This window comes from Carex rostrata, chromosome 1 (genome assembly GCF_964058835.1).
Source record: "Carex rostrata chromosome 1, lpCarRost1.2, whole genome shotgun sequence".
Lineage (NCBI taxonomy): Eukaryota > Viridiplantae > Streptophyta > Magnoliopsida > Poales > Cyperaceae > Carex > Carex rostrata.
Window position 1 is genome coordinate 2,238,989 of NC_135918.1, and position 18,362 is coordinate 2,257,350.

Here is an 18,362-nt window from a genome sequence, read left to right on the forward strand (position 1 = left end):
AAAATTAATACATCGTTAACGTTCATTATCCAAAAAAGTGTCAATTCACTAAACTAATCAATGCTCTTTCGATATGCTAGTTGACAAAATAACTGGATTCAGTTCACAAATCACCAGAATCAGTACACTGACACGTGGGCTCACAAGAGGGTGCATGCATGGTCCCGTCACCCGTGTCTGGAGCGATGGCACCGCCAAGATGTACCAGCACGTGCCACGTGTCTACGTCCCCATCAATCTCTCAGCCGATTAAAATATTCTTCGCTCCAGGTGCTCCCAGCATGGCGCAAGAGCAGGGAGCCACGCAAAGTCACTTGCTCGTTACACTTGTAATTTGCCGAAATTTTTATTAATAGAAAATTAATTAAATAAATATTAATAATAAATAACGAAATTAAGTTTTTTTTTTTAATATAGAAAAAATATAATAGTTTATAACGTCATCTGAACGTTATAGACTATCACAGTCAAATTAATCACAAATTAATTACTATTCCTTCTAACTGAACTGCGCATCACCAACAGATAAAAAAAGGGTCGTGATACTCTATCAAGGCCAGAGCATCTTCGTGGTGAGAGGAGTTTTGTTATTTTGGACCCAAATATTTTAGAAAATTCTTTGCTGCATCTGGTCTTCACACACCGTATTTGGGTACCTCTTTTACGTATTTCACGATAAAACAGGTAGAGAGAAGGTTTGGTCAACGGACAATCAATACATGATTAGATTGGTTGTGCTGAGGTTTGCAATGCACGATTTAGTTAGAAGAGAGGATAATTAATTTGTGGTTAATCTGACCGTAATATTATTTATAAACTATTCCGTTTTTCTTATATCTAAAAAAAAATTCAATTTTATTCTCTATTATCGATATTTATTTAATTAATTTTCTATTAATAAAAATTTTGGTGTAATTTGATGATGATTACTGGTGAAATTCGATAATAAGCATCTGTGATCTGTGCCATTGCTTTTCTCGGAGGGAATATATGCTTCTATAGGGAAAAGTACTTTGTGTTTTAAACAATTGATTATAGTAAATTAACTGGGTAGTCATTGTTAATTAAGACGTGTTTGTTTTTTCATTCCAGGGAAAAAAAAATCTGAACTAAATATTGCATTCTTTGATTTCATTCCAGTGAAAGGTCTTTCTAAAGAATCCCTTTCAAATATTTTAATCGCTCTACCAGGAGCCATCATATCATTTGAAATAGAGTGGAAGAAGATTTTTTCTTCAATTATCTTTCATTGTTTTCTGGAAGAAACGGATGGTACTAATAACGGAGTCAGAGTTTCTTCCTTTGTGGTCCTTAAATTTTGAAATATTTTGTTTTTTGAATCAGTTTATATCAATTTACTTGTAAAGTTAGTATATGTAAACAATGAATTGGTGATATGGTTCAATGATGATATATATGAATCTTCATTTCAATGTGTAATTCATGCATTATTGACGTGTTATAAAATCAATGCTGTTGTTGTCCTTATGTATGATTTGGTGGATGAACAATTGAACAAATATCAATCAATGGTATATCATAATGCTTATCCACTATGGCAATCACATTATATAATCACCATGCTGTAGCCATGGTTACATGGATTTGAATTTACTTTGAATAAATTTTAATGAAGGATTAATTTGGTACAAACTAATAACTTTCAAAATCAAAGTAAGAAATTAAAAAATTTCAAGTACTTAAATCAAAAGGTTAATATATTAAGTATCATTAATTTACTTAAGAAAAATTAATGATACAGTAAAGGATGAGTGGAAGATCAGCATGCTTCATTAAACTAGACTTCGCCAAAGCGTTTGATTCAGTGAATTGGGATTACCTCAAGCGGGTAATGGTTGCAAGAGGATTCCCGACTAGATGGATAAGATGGATTGAGATTTTGCTAAGTACAGCATCATCAAGAATCCTAATGAATGGAGGTCAATCTGATTTTTTCTTTCATAAGAAAGGCTTGCGTCAGGGGGACCCGCTATCCCCCATGTTGTTCGATATAGCTGTAGATGTGCTAGGCAGAATGGTAGATATTCTGAATGAAACACAACATAACAACTTATCGAGAAAATTGAAGAAATCAGTAATTATTCACCAATATGCTGATGACACAGTTTTTATTGCTAATGCCAAGCCTAGTACTGTTATAACTCTGAAAATTATATTCAAACTATTCACTGCAGTTCCCGGGCTTTCTATCAATTATGAGAAGAGCACTTGGATACCGATTAACATAGCCAATGCTCATCTTCAAGTTATTACTGCAGTTCTTGGTTGTTCCATATCCGAATTCCCTATAGTGTATTTGGGACTGCCATTGACTTTAAAAAACCCCCAAAAAGAATTATTCTTACCATTGATTGAAAAATTGGAATCAAAATTAGCTGGCTGGAAGGGTCGGCTTATTTCCAGGGGAGGTAGATTACAATTGATGAATTCAGTTTTAAGTTCAATTTCGATTTATTTTATGTCTTCCTTTCTTTTACCAAGTTGGGTGATTAAAATGATAGACAAGATACGAAGGAATTTTTTGTGGGGAAAAACGGATACTAGAAGAGGGATACCATTGATTAATTGGGAGATGGCATGTCTTCCAAAGGAATTAGGAGGGTTGGGCGCTGCCAATATGATTGTTAGAAACAAAGCTATCCTTTTGCGGTGGTGGTGGAGGGTATATCGGGTAACTGAGTGTCTATGGGCACAAACAGTACACCAACTATACAACCTAACAGCTGAGGGGCAATCACACCATATATGGCGAAAACAAGGTTCCTTTTTCTGGTTACAGCTACAGAAAATTAGACCCCTATTTGACATGTCGGTTAGATGGATTATAGCGAATGGTGCGTTGGTATCATATTGGTTTGACTCATGGATTTTCCCGACAAAGGCTTCACAAGCAACACCTGACAGTGCGACCAGGAAGATATCGCTTCAATTGGCAATGGCCAGCGGTCTTTGTCAGAATCAACAGATACCGGGTCAAACTCAGGACCAAATAAAATGGCTATGATCCGTGGATAATGAATACACTGCCAATTCTTATTATAAAATGATGGTATCTGAGGGTAATTTGGAATGGGAATTCAGTTTCATTTGGAAACTTAAAATTCCACCTACTGTTAAAGTTTTTGTGTACCTGCTTTTGCATGGGAGACTACTAACCCATGATATAATGATACGCAGAGGGTTGCATTGTGATACAAGGTGCGAGATTTGTCACCAATGTAACTTTGAAACAGCCCTACATCTATTTTTCCAGTGTAATCACGCAAGGCAGGTATTGATGATACTGAGCTCATTGCTAGGATACAAGTTAATACACAATGGAGACATGGTACAGTCTGTCATTAATTATTCAAGGGTGGCATGCCAAAGGAGAATTACCAGAAGACAATGGGGAAGCTTATTCTTTGTTGTTTGTTGGTTCATTTGGCGAAGTCGAAACAGGAGGATCTTTGATGGAACTGTAACTACTCCCCACTGGATAGCTCATCACTCTATTATAGAGGCTAAGCTGTGGGACAAATTCTGTTGATTTAATTTGTTGTTAATTTCTTTTCAAGTTATTAGAGTGGTTCATATAAGTTGTAGATGATGTTGTAATTTATGGAGCTTTAGCTCAAACGATGTAAACTTTCTGATAGCCACTATCAGATTTATCAAAAAAAAAAAATATTCAGGCGCTACCTTCATTGTGGTGATTATTGATGAATCAAAACTGATATATGATAAATTCAAATAAATTGAATAATAACGATTACAAATTCATTGTTATTTAGTTTGGTCAAAATAAATTCAAGTCTCCTTTAATATAAATTTTTCCGAAAATTGACCCTTTCGCTATTAGTTTTTAGATACGGTAGGGTCAACTTCTATTAAAATAAAATCTACAAACAATAATAATATTATTAAACCAAATAATAAAAATAACAGCCAAAATAATGACAATAAATATATATATGTATTAATGTATACATCGGCTCCCTGTGCTCAATTGATGGTGTTAATACCGTGTTGATGCTTAACCGACCATTGGTCGATAAAGTACATAATCTATTTATAAAAAGAAAAATTCTGTGAGATTATAGTTAAAACCTTAAAAGTAAGAAGGTACAAATGGGACGTCGCTCAGTCAAATAAAAACAGAAATTATAAAAAAGTTGATGCGCCCCGTTTCCAGGCCGACGAGCGTTGTCTTCCACTCCTCCAGTACTAAAAAATGGATAAATCCTTTTATAATATTTTCAAATAAACAGCCCCCAGCACCTGGTAACTGGAGATCTACAGTTTTTAAGAACTGCTGATAAATATCTATAGCTTTACTGACACGTCGAAAGACCGAAACAAAGTTGTAAACCGCGTGACCCGGCGCCAACCAACCGTGATCATAATCAATCCCAGTTCTCCAACAGACCAACGCTGACGAAAAGTATTTTAATTTTTTCCGTCTTTTTAGAATACTAATTCCGTAGGAAAAATAATTTAATTGCTCAGCTTTTGGACCAATGGTTTTTATTTATATTTCTTTATTAAGACCTATGCCCTTTAATTATTATATATAGATATTTTCTTCACATTTTAAATAGGAATACAAAAAATTGAATGCACGGAACTAATTAGTAATTTGTTTAAATAGCGGAGGTCATTTATATCTTTCTCAAAGGTATATTATACCCTTTGCAATACCATTTATATCAAATTAATTACAGCAATCTAAAAATAATTTAAATAATATATATTAATGTTGCGTGAAATTTTATTGATCAGCTATTTATGTATTCAATAAAATATCAGTGACGCTATTTTGAGTTTCAAACTTATTTAAATTGGATTGAAAACTATTATCAAGATTGTTAAGATAAGCAATTGCTGATGATCATAAATCCTAAACTTTACCTGTCAATTCTGAAGAGTAAAATTATAGATTAATTGTCATTTTTTTTTTCAAGATTGTCAAGATAATCAATCGTCAAGTAATTTCTGCTTTATTTTTTTTTCAAGATAATTAATTGTTAAGATTGTTCCTTCATCTGAATATTGCTTATCCTAACAATTTTTTTAAAACCAATTTACATAAGTTTGAAATTAAAAAATAAATATATTGATATATATTTGGTGATGCATTAAATCACTTGTTGAACGATAAAATACGAGTATATGTTATCATATTTCATATGTATGAATTTATAATGTTAATTATGTCTACATTGACAATTATCATATTGTCAATATAAATAGTTGTCAACCTCCTCTTTCTTAAATTTATTTTAAGCCATTTGTTTATCATATGAGGGCTCCGCGGTGTTAACATTCTTTTTTGATGAACTTTTTAGTAACTAATTGGTATATATGATCTTACTATTAGCCTATTACTTATAATAAACACCTTAGAAAATACATTCTGTTGTTTATTCAGAAGCTTTTATAAATAGAAAAATCTTAACTCGCCAAAAATAACATCATTATAATGGCTAAAATGAGAAGTTGCTAATCTTTCTCCTTGCGTTCGCTTATTTATTCATAAAAAATCTTTAAATATCCTAAAGAGCGGCTCCGAATCCCAATAGGGTCCCAGCAGTCAGTGAGTCAACGCTCTCGTTTTCCCTTCATTACCAAGATCCCGCCGTGCTCTCTCCCTCTCTCTTTAAATGCGTATCTCTCTCTTCGCTCGTCTCCAGCTTATTTCTATCGGATTCTACATTTTCTTTTCTTGAAAGAAAGATTTGAACATCGGCTGAGCAAGAAAGAGCTGAGAGAGGAGGAGAGAGGATAGATCTACACGAGCATACCTCCTATTTCGAGGTTAGAATTTCTCTCCTTTGTTAAATTTTCTCCTTAATTGTTCTTTGTTTTTTTGAGGGTTCATGGAAGATGCTGCCCTTAATTGTTCTTTGTTATTGTACTAATTTTACTATTTATTTTTTGCAATTAAAATGGTTATCTGGCTGAGTATGAGTGTGAATCGGTATTGTCCCCCTTAATGTCGTAATATAATTCCTTTAAAAAGTATAATGAGCAGATTGATGTAATCTTGGTTGTTTATGATTAAAATATTCCTTTTAATTCTGAATGCAGTCGACTGATGTTTTGGTTTAATTTTATCTCTTCATTCTACTGTAATTGAGAATGTTTTTAGTCAAGTTGTATTTGGAAATCATCCTCTTTCTCTATACGCTGGATTTTTTTATTTCTTTTTTCTTTTTCTCATTTAAGTTTGCAGCAGTTATTACATATAAATTTCTTTTTCTCCAGCAATAAACCTCCGATTGATTTTTTTTTTTATTATTGAAAGAAGTTACCATTGCTGTCCACCTACTCCTCAACTGATAAAGAGTGTATAAACTGGGCAACAAACCAACAACACAGTGTTTCCAGTAACTCTAAATAGCTCCTAACAAATGAAAGCAGAATAGTCAACAACTATGATATGTCAATTTGCATCTGACTGACTTTACTTGTGTGGTACAGCAGTACAGCTATCATGGAATCGGGATATTTGGTAGTCAAAACTGCACATGAAAGCAGCATGTTAAACCTTGGTTCCCTGGCTTGGATTGCAATTGTCGGATTGTTCACTGCTATTTCATTAATTTACTCCTTCCAGCTCCAGAAACAAGTTTCTCTCAACTGGGTCAAGGTTGCAGCACGAGAAAAGAGGCGATTACAAAAATTACTCAATTGGCCAACCTCTCCCCATTCATGGGTCAAGTCATGCCTTCTCTCTGACAATCTCACCACCTGCTCTGTTTGTTTGATGAGCCTAGTTTCACCTCAATCAAGTAAAAGCAAAAGTGTTAGCTGTACGCCCTTTCAGACTTGTTCTGTATGTGGGGTCTTGGCTCATTCCAAATGTGCTCGATTTGCCACCAAGGATTGCAAATGTGTGGCTCAGGCAGGTGCGCTAAATCTAATTCACCATTGGTCAGAAAGGTGGTTTGATTCAAATGGTAAAGGTGACACCTCCTCCTCTTGTTGCTACTGTCATGAGCTGTGTGACATGCATGGTGCTTCTCCTATCTGGCGGTGCCTGTGGTGCCAGCGGTTTGTGCATGTCAAGTGCCATGCAAAACTGTTGCGCGAGGCGGGAAACATTTGTGATTTGGGGCGACAGTACCATAGAATAATACTGTCCCCCTTGTCAGTTAGAGAAATCAGTGAAGGAGAAGTTGATGGTAGTTTGTCAGTTAAGAGATGGCACAGAAGGAATAAGCGCAAGAACAACTGTTCTGTTAATGCCGAGAACAAGAAGTATGAAATAGTGAACTTGCATAGTGATGCTAGACCCCTGCTTGTTTTCATTAATGCAAAGAGTGGAGCCCGACATGGGCCTTCTCTGAAGAGAAAATTGAATACACTGCTGAACCCAATTCAGGTTAGTGCGACTTCATTTTCCTTTTAACCGGATGTCATACTTTTGAATCAAAGCTAAGTAATAACTAATTAGAAAGCACCTTAGCTCCATTTGGCATATTTATTGTTGAACCATATCTCCTAAAATGAAAAACTGGTATGCTGATTGGATAAACTAATTTACTGAATTTACTTGCCATGGGGTATGAGCATGATTCATGCTCAACCCTTTAATTCATGTCTGAAAATGTGCATCATTAAACTAATTTACTGAATAAACACCTTTTTTTCTCAGGTTTTTGAGCTGGGTGCTTCTCAAGGGCCAGAAGTTGGACTAAAAATGTTTCGCCATGTCAAGCACTTCAGGGTTCTAGTTTGCGGTGGAGACGGCACAGTTGCATGGGTGCTTGATGCGATTGAGCGGTTCGAGTTTGAATCGCCTCCACCAGTGGCGATTCTCCCTCTTGGAACAGGAAATGACCTGGCACGAGTCCTACAGTGGGGTGGTGGGCTCTCCAATGCCTTAGGGAAAGGTGGAATTGGTGGATTGTTACATGATATAGATCATTCAGCTGTGACAATGCTCGATCAATGGAGTGTCACCATAAATGAAAATGTTGGCGGCCAGCTTCAGAATGTTAAAAAAGTCAAGTCTATGATGAATTATCTTGGTTGGTGTCATGCATCTCAGTTTTCTAATTTTTGTTGGTTATGTTTTTAGTCATTGATTTTGTCTGCATAGTGTATCAGGTGTTGGATGTGATGCAAAAGTGGCTTATGAGTTTCACACCATGAGGGAAGAAAGGCCAGAGCTATTCTACAATCAGGTAATACTGCCTTATATTTCCACAATTGGTTAGTCATTATTACTTTATTTCAGTGGACCATTTTTGTTCCTAAGCTATGAGGTTGATGACACTTATGTAAAAATTGTTTGGACTTGCAGTTCATGAATAAACTTATATATGCAAAAGAAGGTGCTAAAGACATGCTGGGCAGATCATGTGAGCATCTGCCATGGCATATGACCCTAGAAGTGGATGGAGAAACTGTTGAGATACCTGAAGTAATTATTTTTTTTAGTATTCCATATTTTAATTTGTTAAATTCTCAAACTAGCTATCTTTCCATTGGCCCTTCTTAAGCTAAATACTTTATTATTATTCAAATTATAAACAGGATGCAGAAGGTGTGCTTGTTTTAAACATTGCCAGCTATATGGGGGGTGTGGACCTGTGGCAAAAAGAGGACAGCTATGAGAACAAACTTGGTTTACAATCGATGGACGATAAAACCTTGGAAATAGTATGCGTAACCGGCGCATGGCATCTTGGCAAACTTCAGGTGCATACTGAAGTCCTTATTTGAAACCAATGTTTACTACTTGTATCAGTAACGTTTCCACTTCTGAAAACTTCAATTTAAAGTCCAAATGGTGTGTTTTCCTAATATGAAATGAGACTCATTATAAAGGCTAAAAGTTGTTTGTGTTGGTGCTTGCTAACAGGTAGGGTTATCACGGGCTCAGAGGCTCGCACAAGGAAAAGTGATAAGGCTGCACCTACATAGCTCATTTCCCGTGCAGGTCGATGGTGAGCCATGGATCCAGCCCCCTGGCTGCTTAGAAATTACTCACCAAAACCAGGTACCTCTCCTCCCCTAGCAGGTTCTACCTACATTTTTGTAAGCTTCCACTGTTTAAATCTGTAATCATAAAAATTCTAAAATTGAATAACAAAATAAAACTGTTAGATGTGATCTATACAGTTCCCTTGTACACATACAGAAAGAATTATGGAATTTCGACATTGTTTTCATTGGAATTAAGAACTTGAAAATTCAACATCTAGAAATTGTTCATGTCAGTGGATATTTACAAGCTCTCTTGATGCCAATCAAAACAAAGTTGCAGTGTTATAATTTTCATTTTCATGTGTCTGTAGAAAAGGTGATAAAGGTTACATCTATCGTTTTATTTTGATATATTTAGATTTTGAGTTTTGGAGGTTCTAAAATATTGAGGAATAATGGAGGCATCAAAGGTTGCATTTGAACACTCCTCTGCCCATAATTGCAACTTTGACTGGTATTGTTCAAGTTTTTGACTTGGTCAAGCAAAACTTGTTCACCAAATAGGCGCTATTAATTATTGCATTTTTCAAATTATAACAAAACCAATGAGGAAATTGCCAGATTTTTGGTGTTGCAGCCATGTTCTCTACAAATGGAAAAACTTTGAAAGAAAAATAATTATTTCGAAGGAAAATCCGATATTCAAAATCAAGTCTGTAGCCAAAGCAGACTGGTATTATAATGCCCACTTAATAATACTGATGCATTCTCTATAAACTATGGATGCAGGTATTCATGCTAAAGCGAGCGTCAGAGGACAGGTCCAAGGCCCATCCTGCGGCTGTCATGACCGATGTTCTTTTAAACGCGCAATGCAAAGGCATCATAGATGCCTCCCAACAGAAAATTCTCCTCCGAGAAATTGCTCTTCGTCTCTCCTCTTCTCGGACCCGTTAGTCTAATCCAGAGTACAATTATCCCTGTGTGCTCTTTGAAGCTTTTTGTGAAACACTTAGTATACAGAAGCTATATCATGAACGAATAGCCTGATGTACAGAGTAAAAGAGGAGAGCTGCTTTTTCTGTTTCATTGTACAGACTCGGCGTAAAGTTCCTGCTTTCCTGTTTTCTCCTCTTCTCTATCAGAAATTTTGGTTTTTCTCCTATGCAGTGCAGCTTGGGTCTTTGTTAATACAATATTTTTAGGAAGGCTGAAAGGTGTAGACAATTTTTTTTGCTATATGTAATGGTTCAGGTTGCTGGAAATATGTAAATAGACAGTTTTGATTGTGATGATATAGATAGTTTAGCAAGTTAATATTGTCCCTTCTTATAATGAAAGAAAGATTATATTAATTTCTTCTCTTTTTTTTAGAATATATTAATTTCTGTTCTTATATCTAAAAGTCAGCAAAATCATATTTCATGATAGTTGTTATACTTATCTGTTAGGCCGTGTTCGGATGCTGTGGGAACCGAAGGAATTCAAGACCAACGGAATTTATTCCTTTTAGCCGTTCGGATGTCCATTATTTTCCCATTTCATTTCCATGCTTTCTTCCCAACATCTAATCAGATAACGTAAAATTGTGGGAAAAAAAAAATTGCCTCCGATTGAATTTTTATTTTCCCAACTGATCATGCGCAGCTCTCTCCTCTCTATTTATTTATTTATTAAAACTATTTATTTGATTATATTATTTTAATCTAATTAATAAATGAAGTTATGTTATAAAATAATAATTTTTGTAATTATATATTTTAAATGTTTGTTTGTTTATAAATATTTATTTTTTGTAAATATTTTTAATTGTTATTTTATTATTTTTTTAATTTATTTATAAATATTTTCTTATTTTATTTGTACCATTTTAGTAATATTTTTATTAGAAATGGTTCATCTTTTTAATATTATTATTTAATCAAATTTATTTAATTTCATTAATATAAATAAAAAAATTACCAAATGTTACAATTTAAAACCCATTAAAATATTAAAATTACAATATATTATTGGTATAAATAAATAGATGGTGTCACGACAGTTTTTTTTTTCATTGTAATTTTATATATAATTACTTTTTAATATTAAGCTAATTTTAACTTAATTGGTTAAAATCAATACAAACAATAATTAAATAAAAAATCATTTATAACTAAATTAAACTAAAACAAATAAATATACATATTTGAAAATAAATAAAGATTTCCCACAATTAATCCCATGATACAAACGAACACTCATTTTCTCATATTCCCATAATTAATCATGTGCATTCCGTACCCGTGGGTTCCCACTTTTTCAAAAGTGAATTTCTATTCCCATTCCCATTCTCATTCTGTAATCCCGTGACATCCGAACACGCCCTTAGTGTGTTCTTTGGGTTTCATGGCTAAAAAATTGGTTATTCAGCTATATTATGGTCCAATTTTAGTCAGATTGACCTCCTTGTAGTTGGCTTGTAGCAAAATTGTACCGTCTTGTGCATTATTTCCTGTATAGCACAACCATAGGTACTGTCTTAATCTCTCTAAACTAAATGTTAGGTTGGTTTGGAAGATGGTTTTAAACTTTTAATCAAGGGCCCTAAAAAAAGAGTTTTATAAAGAGGAGAAACCCTAGCCGTCGTCGCTCTCTTCTTTCTCACCTCTCTTCATTTCACTCGTCCCACTCTTAGTTTTCTTCTTCGGCATAGCGATATCCTTCCCTCTCTCTCATTCTCTTCTCCGCTCAGCGTGATATCATCGGAACTCGAAGTGTAGAGCCTTTACCCCCATCTTGATCGGAGCGCGACAAATCCGGCCGTCGAAGCGCAGCGGCTATCGGACGAAAGCAGATCCGGTCGTAGATAGAGATGGAGAAAGAAGTAATAGAGTGTTTTTTAGAGTAGATAAATATGATTAGTTAATTAGAGTAGTTTACGTAATTTCATGAGAATAAATGAGTTTAGATTTAGGAAGAAAGGTCATTTGACCCGTTGTAAGTCTGTTTTTTATCAATGAAATTGTTAGTGTGCATTAAGCCGCTAACCTTAAAAAAAAAACTTTTAATTAAGCATTTATGCAATATTGCAATGTAATGTAATGTAACAACTCAGCTGTCATGCAGGCCTTATGCAAACAAGTAGTTATTATTAAGGCTTTGTTTTAGAGGTAGTGTCTTTTTTTTAAATAGAAGAGGTACTGTTAAGATAACATAGCAGTCTGGTAATGCAGATCTTGCTCGTCACACTTGATAAGTGAGGTGTACCTGCTAAAACATTGTTTCCTAACATCCATATCCATTATTTAAAATTTAATAGATTTGAAAGAGTTCATGCTCTACAAGTTGACCATGCAAAATTTGAGCTAATTTATGTACTAATTAGAGTTTTCGTTTCAAGAGCATTATTTTATTTATGGGTGGAGTTTTTGTCGAAAGGATTTTGACAAAGTCCCATCCAAAGTCAGTCTTAAACTATCCAATTTGACTTCAAATTTGCATCAACGGTTTAGGTTTACGGGTTCATTTAAATTTTAAAAATGTTTGCACGAATCTTAACGCAAATCAAACTGTTATGCCCAACATTGGATGTTTGGACAAAATCCAATTCCATTATTTATTTAGTTCTGATTTATTTTTAGATCTACCTGATATCTCAGCCTATACTAAGGGGCCAAAATAATTTAAGAACCCAACGTACCCTTTGACAATCTGATTGCTGTTTCATTTCATTATATTAATTCCTTGTATAATAAATCTCCGGAAAGCTGTTTTAAAATTTGAAAACTGGACATTTTTTTTTCCCCGATAAGAAAAGAGGGGTTGGTGAACTCACTTTGCTAAATTTTGTTATATATTTTTGTTATTACCACTTGAAACATTATAAGATGTCATGGTATTGTATCATTATCTCACAAGAAAAATAGATTGAATTGCAAATACAGCAAGGCATAGATTCCAAATTGCATCCAATAATTGTACAAGTCTAGAAATTGCTTCTTCAACTGGTACTATCTACCTTCACACTTCCAGCAAGTCAGCCTTTTCCTTTTTGTGGTACATACCAGATATTTGATTATAGTTTCTAAAATAAAACTTTGACGGCACATGGAATCCTACTTGATATCTCAACCCTTTCAAGCTGGATGTTATGACTTCACTGTAATTTGGCTGAGTGATCAGTTGAGCTAGCAATTGTTTCAAAATGATACAATTTTGTAATTATAGAATACAGTGCTTACCTGTTGATTAAATCCTACTGGCATGGTGGACTCAGTACTCCATAGTCCATATTGATAACTGTATTAATTTGGAAACATGAAAAAGGAAAAAGAACATGGAACCCCATTTCTTCCCAAATATTGCGAGTACAAATACACATGGAAAATTGATTTTCAGCAGTCTCTAAAATTACAGTAATACAATGGAAGTGGAAAAGAAAAAAAGAAGATAAATTATAGCACCTACAACTAAACTTAAATCCAAAGCTTCATAATTCAAACAACTGATTTTTGTAAAGTAGCCTCCAATCCGAATCATCTGAAAAAACCAACTCATCTTCTCCTTCGACACTAATTGACTCAGCATGCATTTCTACAGAATGGAAACCACATTTTGCATCCTGGTCCTTGGAAATCTTACTATTTACCTCAAATGGATCCTCGATTTCAAGGCCATCATCCTCACAATCAGATAACCATCTGCAACAATCCTTCTCTCCCATTTCAAATATTCGACTTGCCAATCCGTCTCGCCATGAAATTCTCGTATCAGATTTTGGGGTTCCCCTGTTAGGGTTTACAAACCCACTCAAATCGACGGAGTTGAAGGACGTGAAATCATGCCTGAACTGAAAGCTACCTCCAGGTGGTGGCAAAATAGAACTTCCACCACTACTATCCTTACAAGTTGTAGTCAAACTTGTTGATTCAAAAATGCCGGCAGAACTTGCTGCAATGTCTACTATTTGTTGGTCAGACCTAGAGAGCTTCATTGCAGAAGATTCTGATGCCCTTTTCAAAATAATAGAGAAGGGGCTTATACTGCTATTGCTACTAGGTGTTCTAAGAATCACGGGTTCAAGATTAGACCCAAAAATAGGGGTCTTTAATAAAGGGGAATTAGATTGCACCGGAGAGAACCATGAGCTCGTTTTATTCCTTGACTTCTCATGAGAGGAGAGAAACCAATCAATTGAGGCTTCAGCTTGGCATTTTGTCGAACAGGTCCTGGGCTCGGAATCTCTATCGGTTATTCCAGAAGGGGAAGAAAGCCATTGGATGGAAGCTCCAGCAATTAATGGGGGTAATGAAGGAGAAGAGGTAGAAACCCTAGTTTTGTCAGTAGCATCGAAACTTACCTCACTTCCATTTCCTAAGTTGAGTATGCCTCTAGGTCGGCATTTTCTTCGGTCCACCACACCCGTGACCACATGACCAGCTGCAAAGCAAACTGGTGTGGGTGCCACAGAGGATCCGCATGGAATCTCAGGTGAAATTGAGGCCTGAATTGGCGGTGTCGATCCTGACCTCTCTTCTCTCTTCTTCTCCCTTTCTGGCGTTATGATCAAAATACTCTGGTGGGGCTTAACGGGTTTGGATACTTTCTTTTGCTTCAAACCATTTGGTGGGTTTTTGGGCGGTGCTGATTTGGGCACGGGTCGAGTTGGTCTTGGCTGGAAGCATGAAGAAGCATTTGTGCTGGAATTTGAATTGGATTTGGATTTGGAAGTGTATTTGGAATTGGATGTGGATGTGGAGTTGGAAGCGGATTTGGAATTTGAAGTAGGTTTGAGGAAACGAAAACAACCAGTGCCACCAGTTCGATTTAGATCGGTTAATGGGCTTCTTTGTTTAGGTATAGTGGGATCTCTGGTTTTCTTACTTACTTTACATGGCTTATTCATGGCGGCTCTTACTCTATCCTGTTGGGCATAGATCCGTTAGAGAGGGAGAGAGAGAAATGAGGTTTGAATTGGGAAGGCGAGCGATTTCCCAAGAAAACCGTTGGGGTTTTACTACTTTTACTTTTTGTTCCTCGGGACTTCTTTTTATGACCCCTGCGAAATTTTACAATTTCTTAAAAGGCCGAATTAATAAATCACGGCGGTGAATATCCGTTGTTATTCGTGCAGGATCATGACCAGAGTAGTTCGGGTACCTTTCTGCAAAATAAAAGAGCGGTGGTATTAACTAATAAAATCACTTTCCACATATAACGTCGGTGTAATACTCTTAAATGCAGGGACCTGCGAGGTCTAGGGAAAATTACTAGCTAGCCGTTGTAGGTTTGATGAGGCAGCTATAGAAGATTCCATAGATTTCTGTTTCTGTGTCGATTGGTTCGCGAAATTCTCCGATTTTTTTATTTTTACACAAAAATATCATTATTTTAATTAAAATACCCAGCTTTTCGCTGGAATTTTAAAAATACCCAGCCCGTGGAAAATTTCCACGGGCCGAATTTCCCCTCCCCCCGTGGATAAATTCCACGGGCCGATATCCCCATTCCCCCCGTGGATAAATTTCACGGGCGGGACCTTTTTTTTTTTTTTTTTTTTTGCGCTTTTTCATTATAAATAGAGAGAGAGAGAGGCAGAGATTATTCTGAAAGAGAGAAAGGGAGAAAGAGAGGAAGGAGGAAGAGAAATTTTCGACTGCTAAATCAGGTTTTTTTACGCATTGTTATTTACTATAGATTTATGTATGTACTGTTCACATACGTATTTACTGTTCATATACGTATTTACTGTTCATTTACTATTCCTTTACTGTGCTTATACGTATTTACTGTTCATGTACTTTAATTTACTGTGCACATACGTATATACTGTTCATGTATTGTATTTACTGTTCATGTACGTATTTACTGTTCATTTACTGTGCACATACGTTTTTTACTGGTCATATACGTATTTACTGTTCATTTACTATTCATTACTGTGCATATACGTATTTACTGTTCATTTGAAATCAGTAAACTTACAAAATATTTCCTTCTCCGAATGTAGTTTATTGGCCATGCCTATTGGAATTTCAATACATTTTGGGGGGAAATTCATTTTTGACCAGAATGGAGCAGTGAGGCGGTGGTGGGGCACGGGGGTGGGGCATGGGGGTGGGGCACGGGGGTGGGGCAGTAAGACGGAAAGGATGGCCGGAGTGGGGCAGTGAGGCGGCCGGCGGTGGGACCACTAGACAGGCGGTGCGGCCTTCACGGAGAAAGCAAAGAGGAGGCAGACACAGAGCGGAGAGAGAGGCAGACAGAACCCTCTGCTCGTTTCAAATAAATGGGGGTTCCCGCCCGTGGAATTTATCCACGGGGAGGGATTAAATATTCGACCCGTGGAATTTATCCACGGGGGGGGATTAATTATTCGACCCGTGGAATTTATCCACGGGGGGATTAATTATTCGGCCCGTGGAATTTATTCACGGGCTGGGTATTTTTAAAAATCCAGCGATTTGCTGGGTATTTTAATTAAAATAATATCATTTTTGGGTAAAAATAAAAATCTCCGCGAAATTCTTGTTCGTGTCGCTGATTGGTTGGTCCCAGACTCTCCAATAACATGCTATTGTCGTGCGCTTTTTTGTTTAACGGGATCCACCTGTCATTGTCAATCACTTTCAACAAGAACTGTTATAGGGATTCTGCAACAAAGGTTCAAACTTTCAAAAAGAAAAAATCAACGAAGCTTGGAACGCTTGGTTAATTTGAAATGGGGGCCGCTATTTTGAGCCGAAATTTTTATTAATAGAAAAATATTGATAATGGAGAAGGGATTGGAACAAATTTGATATGTAGAAAAAAGTGATTGTATGTACCGTTCAAAGGACGTTAGAGATTAAAATGTCCAGATAACAAAACCGTAAATTCTAAATGTTTTGATCTATCCAGACATTTTGAAAAAATATATATATATTTGGACGTTGATTTCTACAACGTCCTGATTTCTTGAAAAAAAAAAAATTATAACAGTGAACAATTATGGTGGCTCTAATTACCATAAAACCTCTCATGTTAAATCATATAAAAACAAAACAAAATTTGCCTACGAGCACTTTCTCTCAAAAAAAAAAAAAAAAAAAATAGCGGCCGTATAAAATGGTCAACCATAAACGGTCACCTGTCTAGTCTCTTGACAGTTGTAAGTTCGTTTGTACAATTTTTCACCATAAACATTTTGCATAAACGTGATTATCTGGACGTTAGTTTGTATAACGTCCAGATAATTTTTTTTTTCAAAATATTTGAACGTAATAGACCAAAACATCCAGAGTTTGTGGTTTCAAAAAAAGAACAATTGTTCATCATTTCTCTACTTTCTCTAAATTTCATCGTGGTATTAGAGCAGGTCAGATCCTGACTCGAAAAACAAAAAAAAACCCAGCTGCAGATAACAAAGAACTGCAAGCAAACCAGAAAATTCACCAAAAAAAAAAGTATTCTCTGTTGTGGCCCGCGTTAATTAGTAGTTAATATAATTTCATTAATTTGGACGTTTTGATCTATATCATTCTCTGAACGTTACAGACAATCATGCTTTTCTTATATGTCGAATTTTTCCGAATCCCTTCCCTATTATCAATATTTATTTATTTATTTATTTATTTTTCTATTAATAAAAATTTCAGCTATTTTGAGAGAAAAATTTAAATTAGTGAGAGTTAAGAGAAACTTTTACCTTTTAATGTCTAATTTATCCCTTTTTAATGCTAACGTATACATTGTTTGAAAATTAACTATATTTATAAAATATAACTTTTTAAGAGGTCCGAAATGAATGATTTTACAGGAATTTTTTCATAAATCATAATTAATAAAACATTTTTTAGGGAACCAATATGATTGATTTTTTTTTTCAAAAACCATAAGGACCGTGGGGTTCCCACGGTCTCAAATTTTTTTTTTTTTTTTTTTTTTTAAAAAAACAGATTTTTTTTTTCAGACCGTGGGTTCCCACGGTCTCAATTTTTTTTTATAAAACAGAATTTTGTTTTAATTTTTTAATTTTTTGTATTAAAATATTAGAAATGTTGAATATATTTCTTTGAAAATAGATGAAATACAATATAATTTGATTTATTAGAAATACTGCAATAAATAACCCGGATCAATATTTTTCAGGTCGAGTTTTTCGCGGCTGTAAGAAAAATTAATATATTTCTTTATGTGTTATTAGAAAAAAATAAAAATGCTTAGATTCTGAGTTATTGATCCCGGTTCAAAAGTCACTTCTAGGTAATCCAGAAAATATTGTGATCTTTCTAGTAAATTTAATTTATGAAAAGTTGTATCTATTTTTGAAAAAAATAATAACTTTTAAGTTATTTAATAATTGTTATTCAAAAAGAATTCTCAAAATAGATATAACTTTTTATAAATTAAATGTCCTAGAAGGATCACAATATTTTCTGAATTACCTAGAAGTGACTTTTGAA

At 35.0% G+C, this 18,362-nt stretch overlaps 2 protein-coding genes across 3 annotated transcripts; one reads left to right on the top strand and one right to left on the bottom strand.

Moving 5' to 3' along the window:
* Window positions 1-5,664: 5,664 nt before the first annotated feature.
* Window positions 5,665-10,246, top strand: DGK2 (diacylglycerol kinase 2). Of its 2 annotated transcripts, none has more exons than XM_078299503.1 (8): window positions 5,665-5,817; window positions 6,492-7,387; window positions 7,661-8,036; window positions 8,116-8,192; window positions 8,312-8,431; window positions 8,545-8,709; window positions 8,873-9,010; window positions 9,727-10,246. In XM_078299503.1, exons 2-8 carry the CDS (start codon window positions 6,497-6,499, stop codon window positions 9,892-9,894), a joined length of 1,935 nt encoding a protein of 644 aa, XP_078155629.1. In that variant the 5' UTR covers window positions 5,665-5,817; window positions 6,492-6,496; the 3' UTR covers window positions 9,895-10,246. The 2 variants fall into 2 exon arrangements, with proteins under 2 accessions (XP_078155629.1, XP_078155639.1); XM_078299513.1 differs by having other exon boundaries at window positions 5,676-5,817; window positions 6,484-7,387.
* Window positions 10,247-13,242: 2,996 nt separating this feature from the next.
* LOC144551530 (GPI-anchored adhesin-like protein) lies at window positions 13,243-14,951 on the bottom strand. The gene has a single exon (XM_078299527.1). The coding sequence runs from the start codon at window positions 14,822-14,824 to the stop codon at window positions 13,409-13,411; it is 1,416 nt and encodes a 471-aa protein (XP_078155653.1). The 5' UTR covers window positions 14,825-14,951; the 3' UTR covers window positions 13,243-13,408.
* Window positions 14,952-18,362: the final 3,411 nt, after the last annotated feature.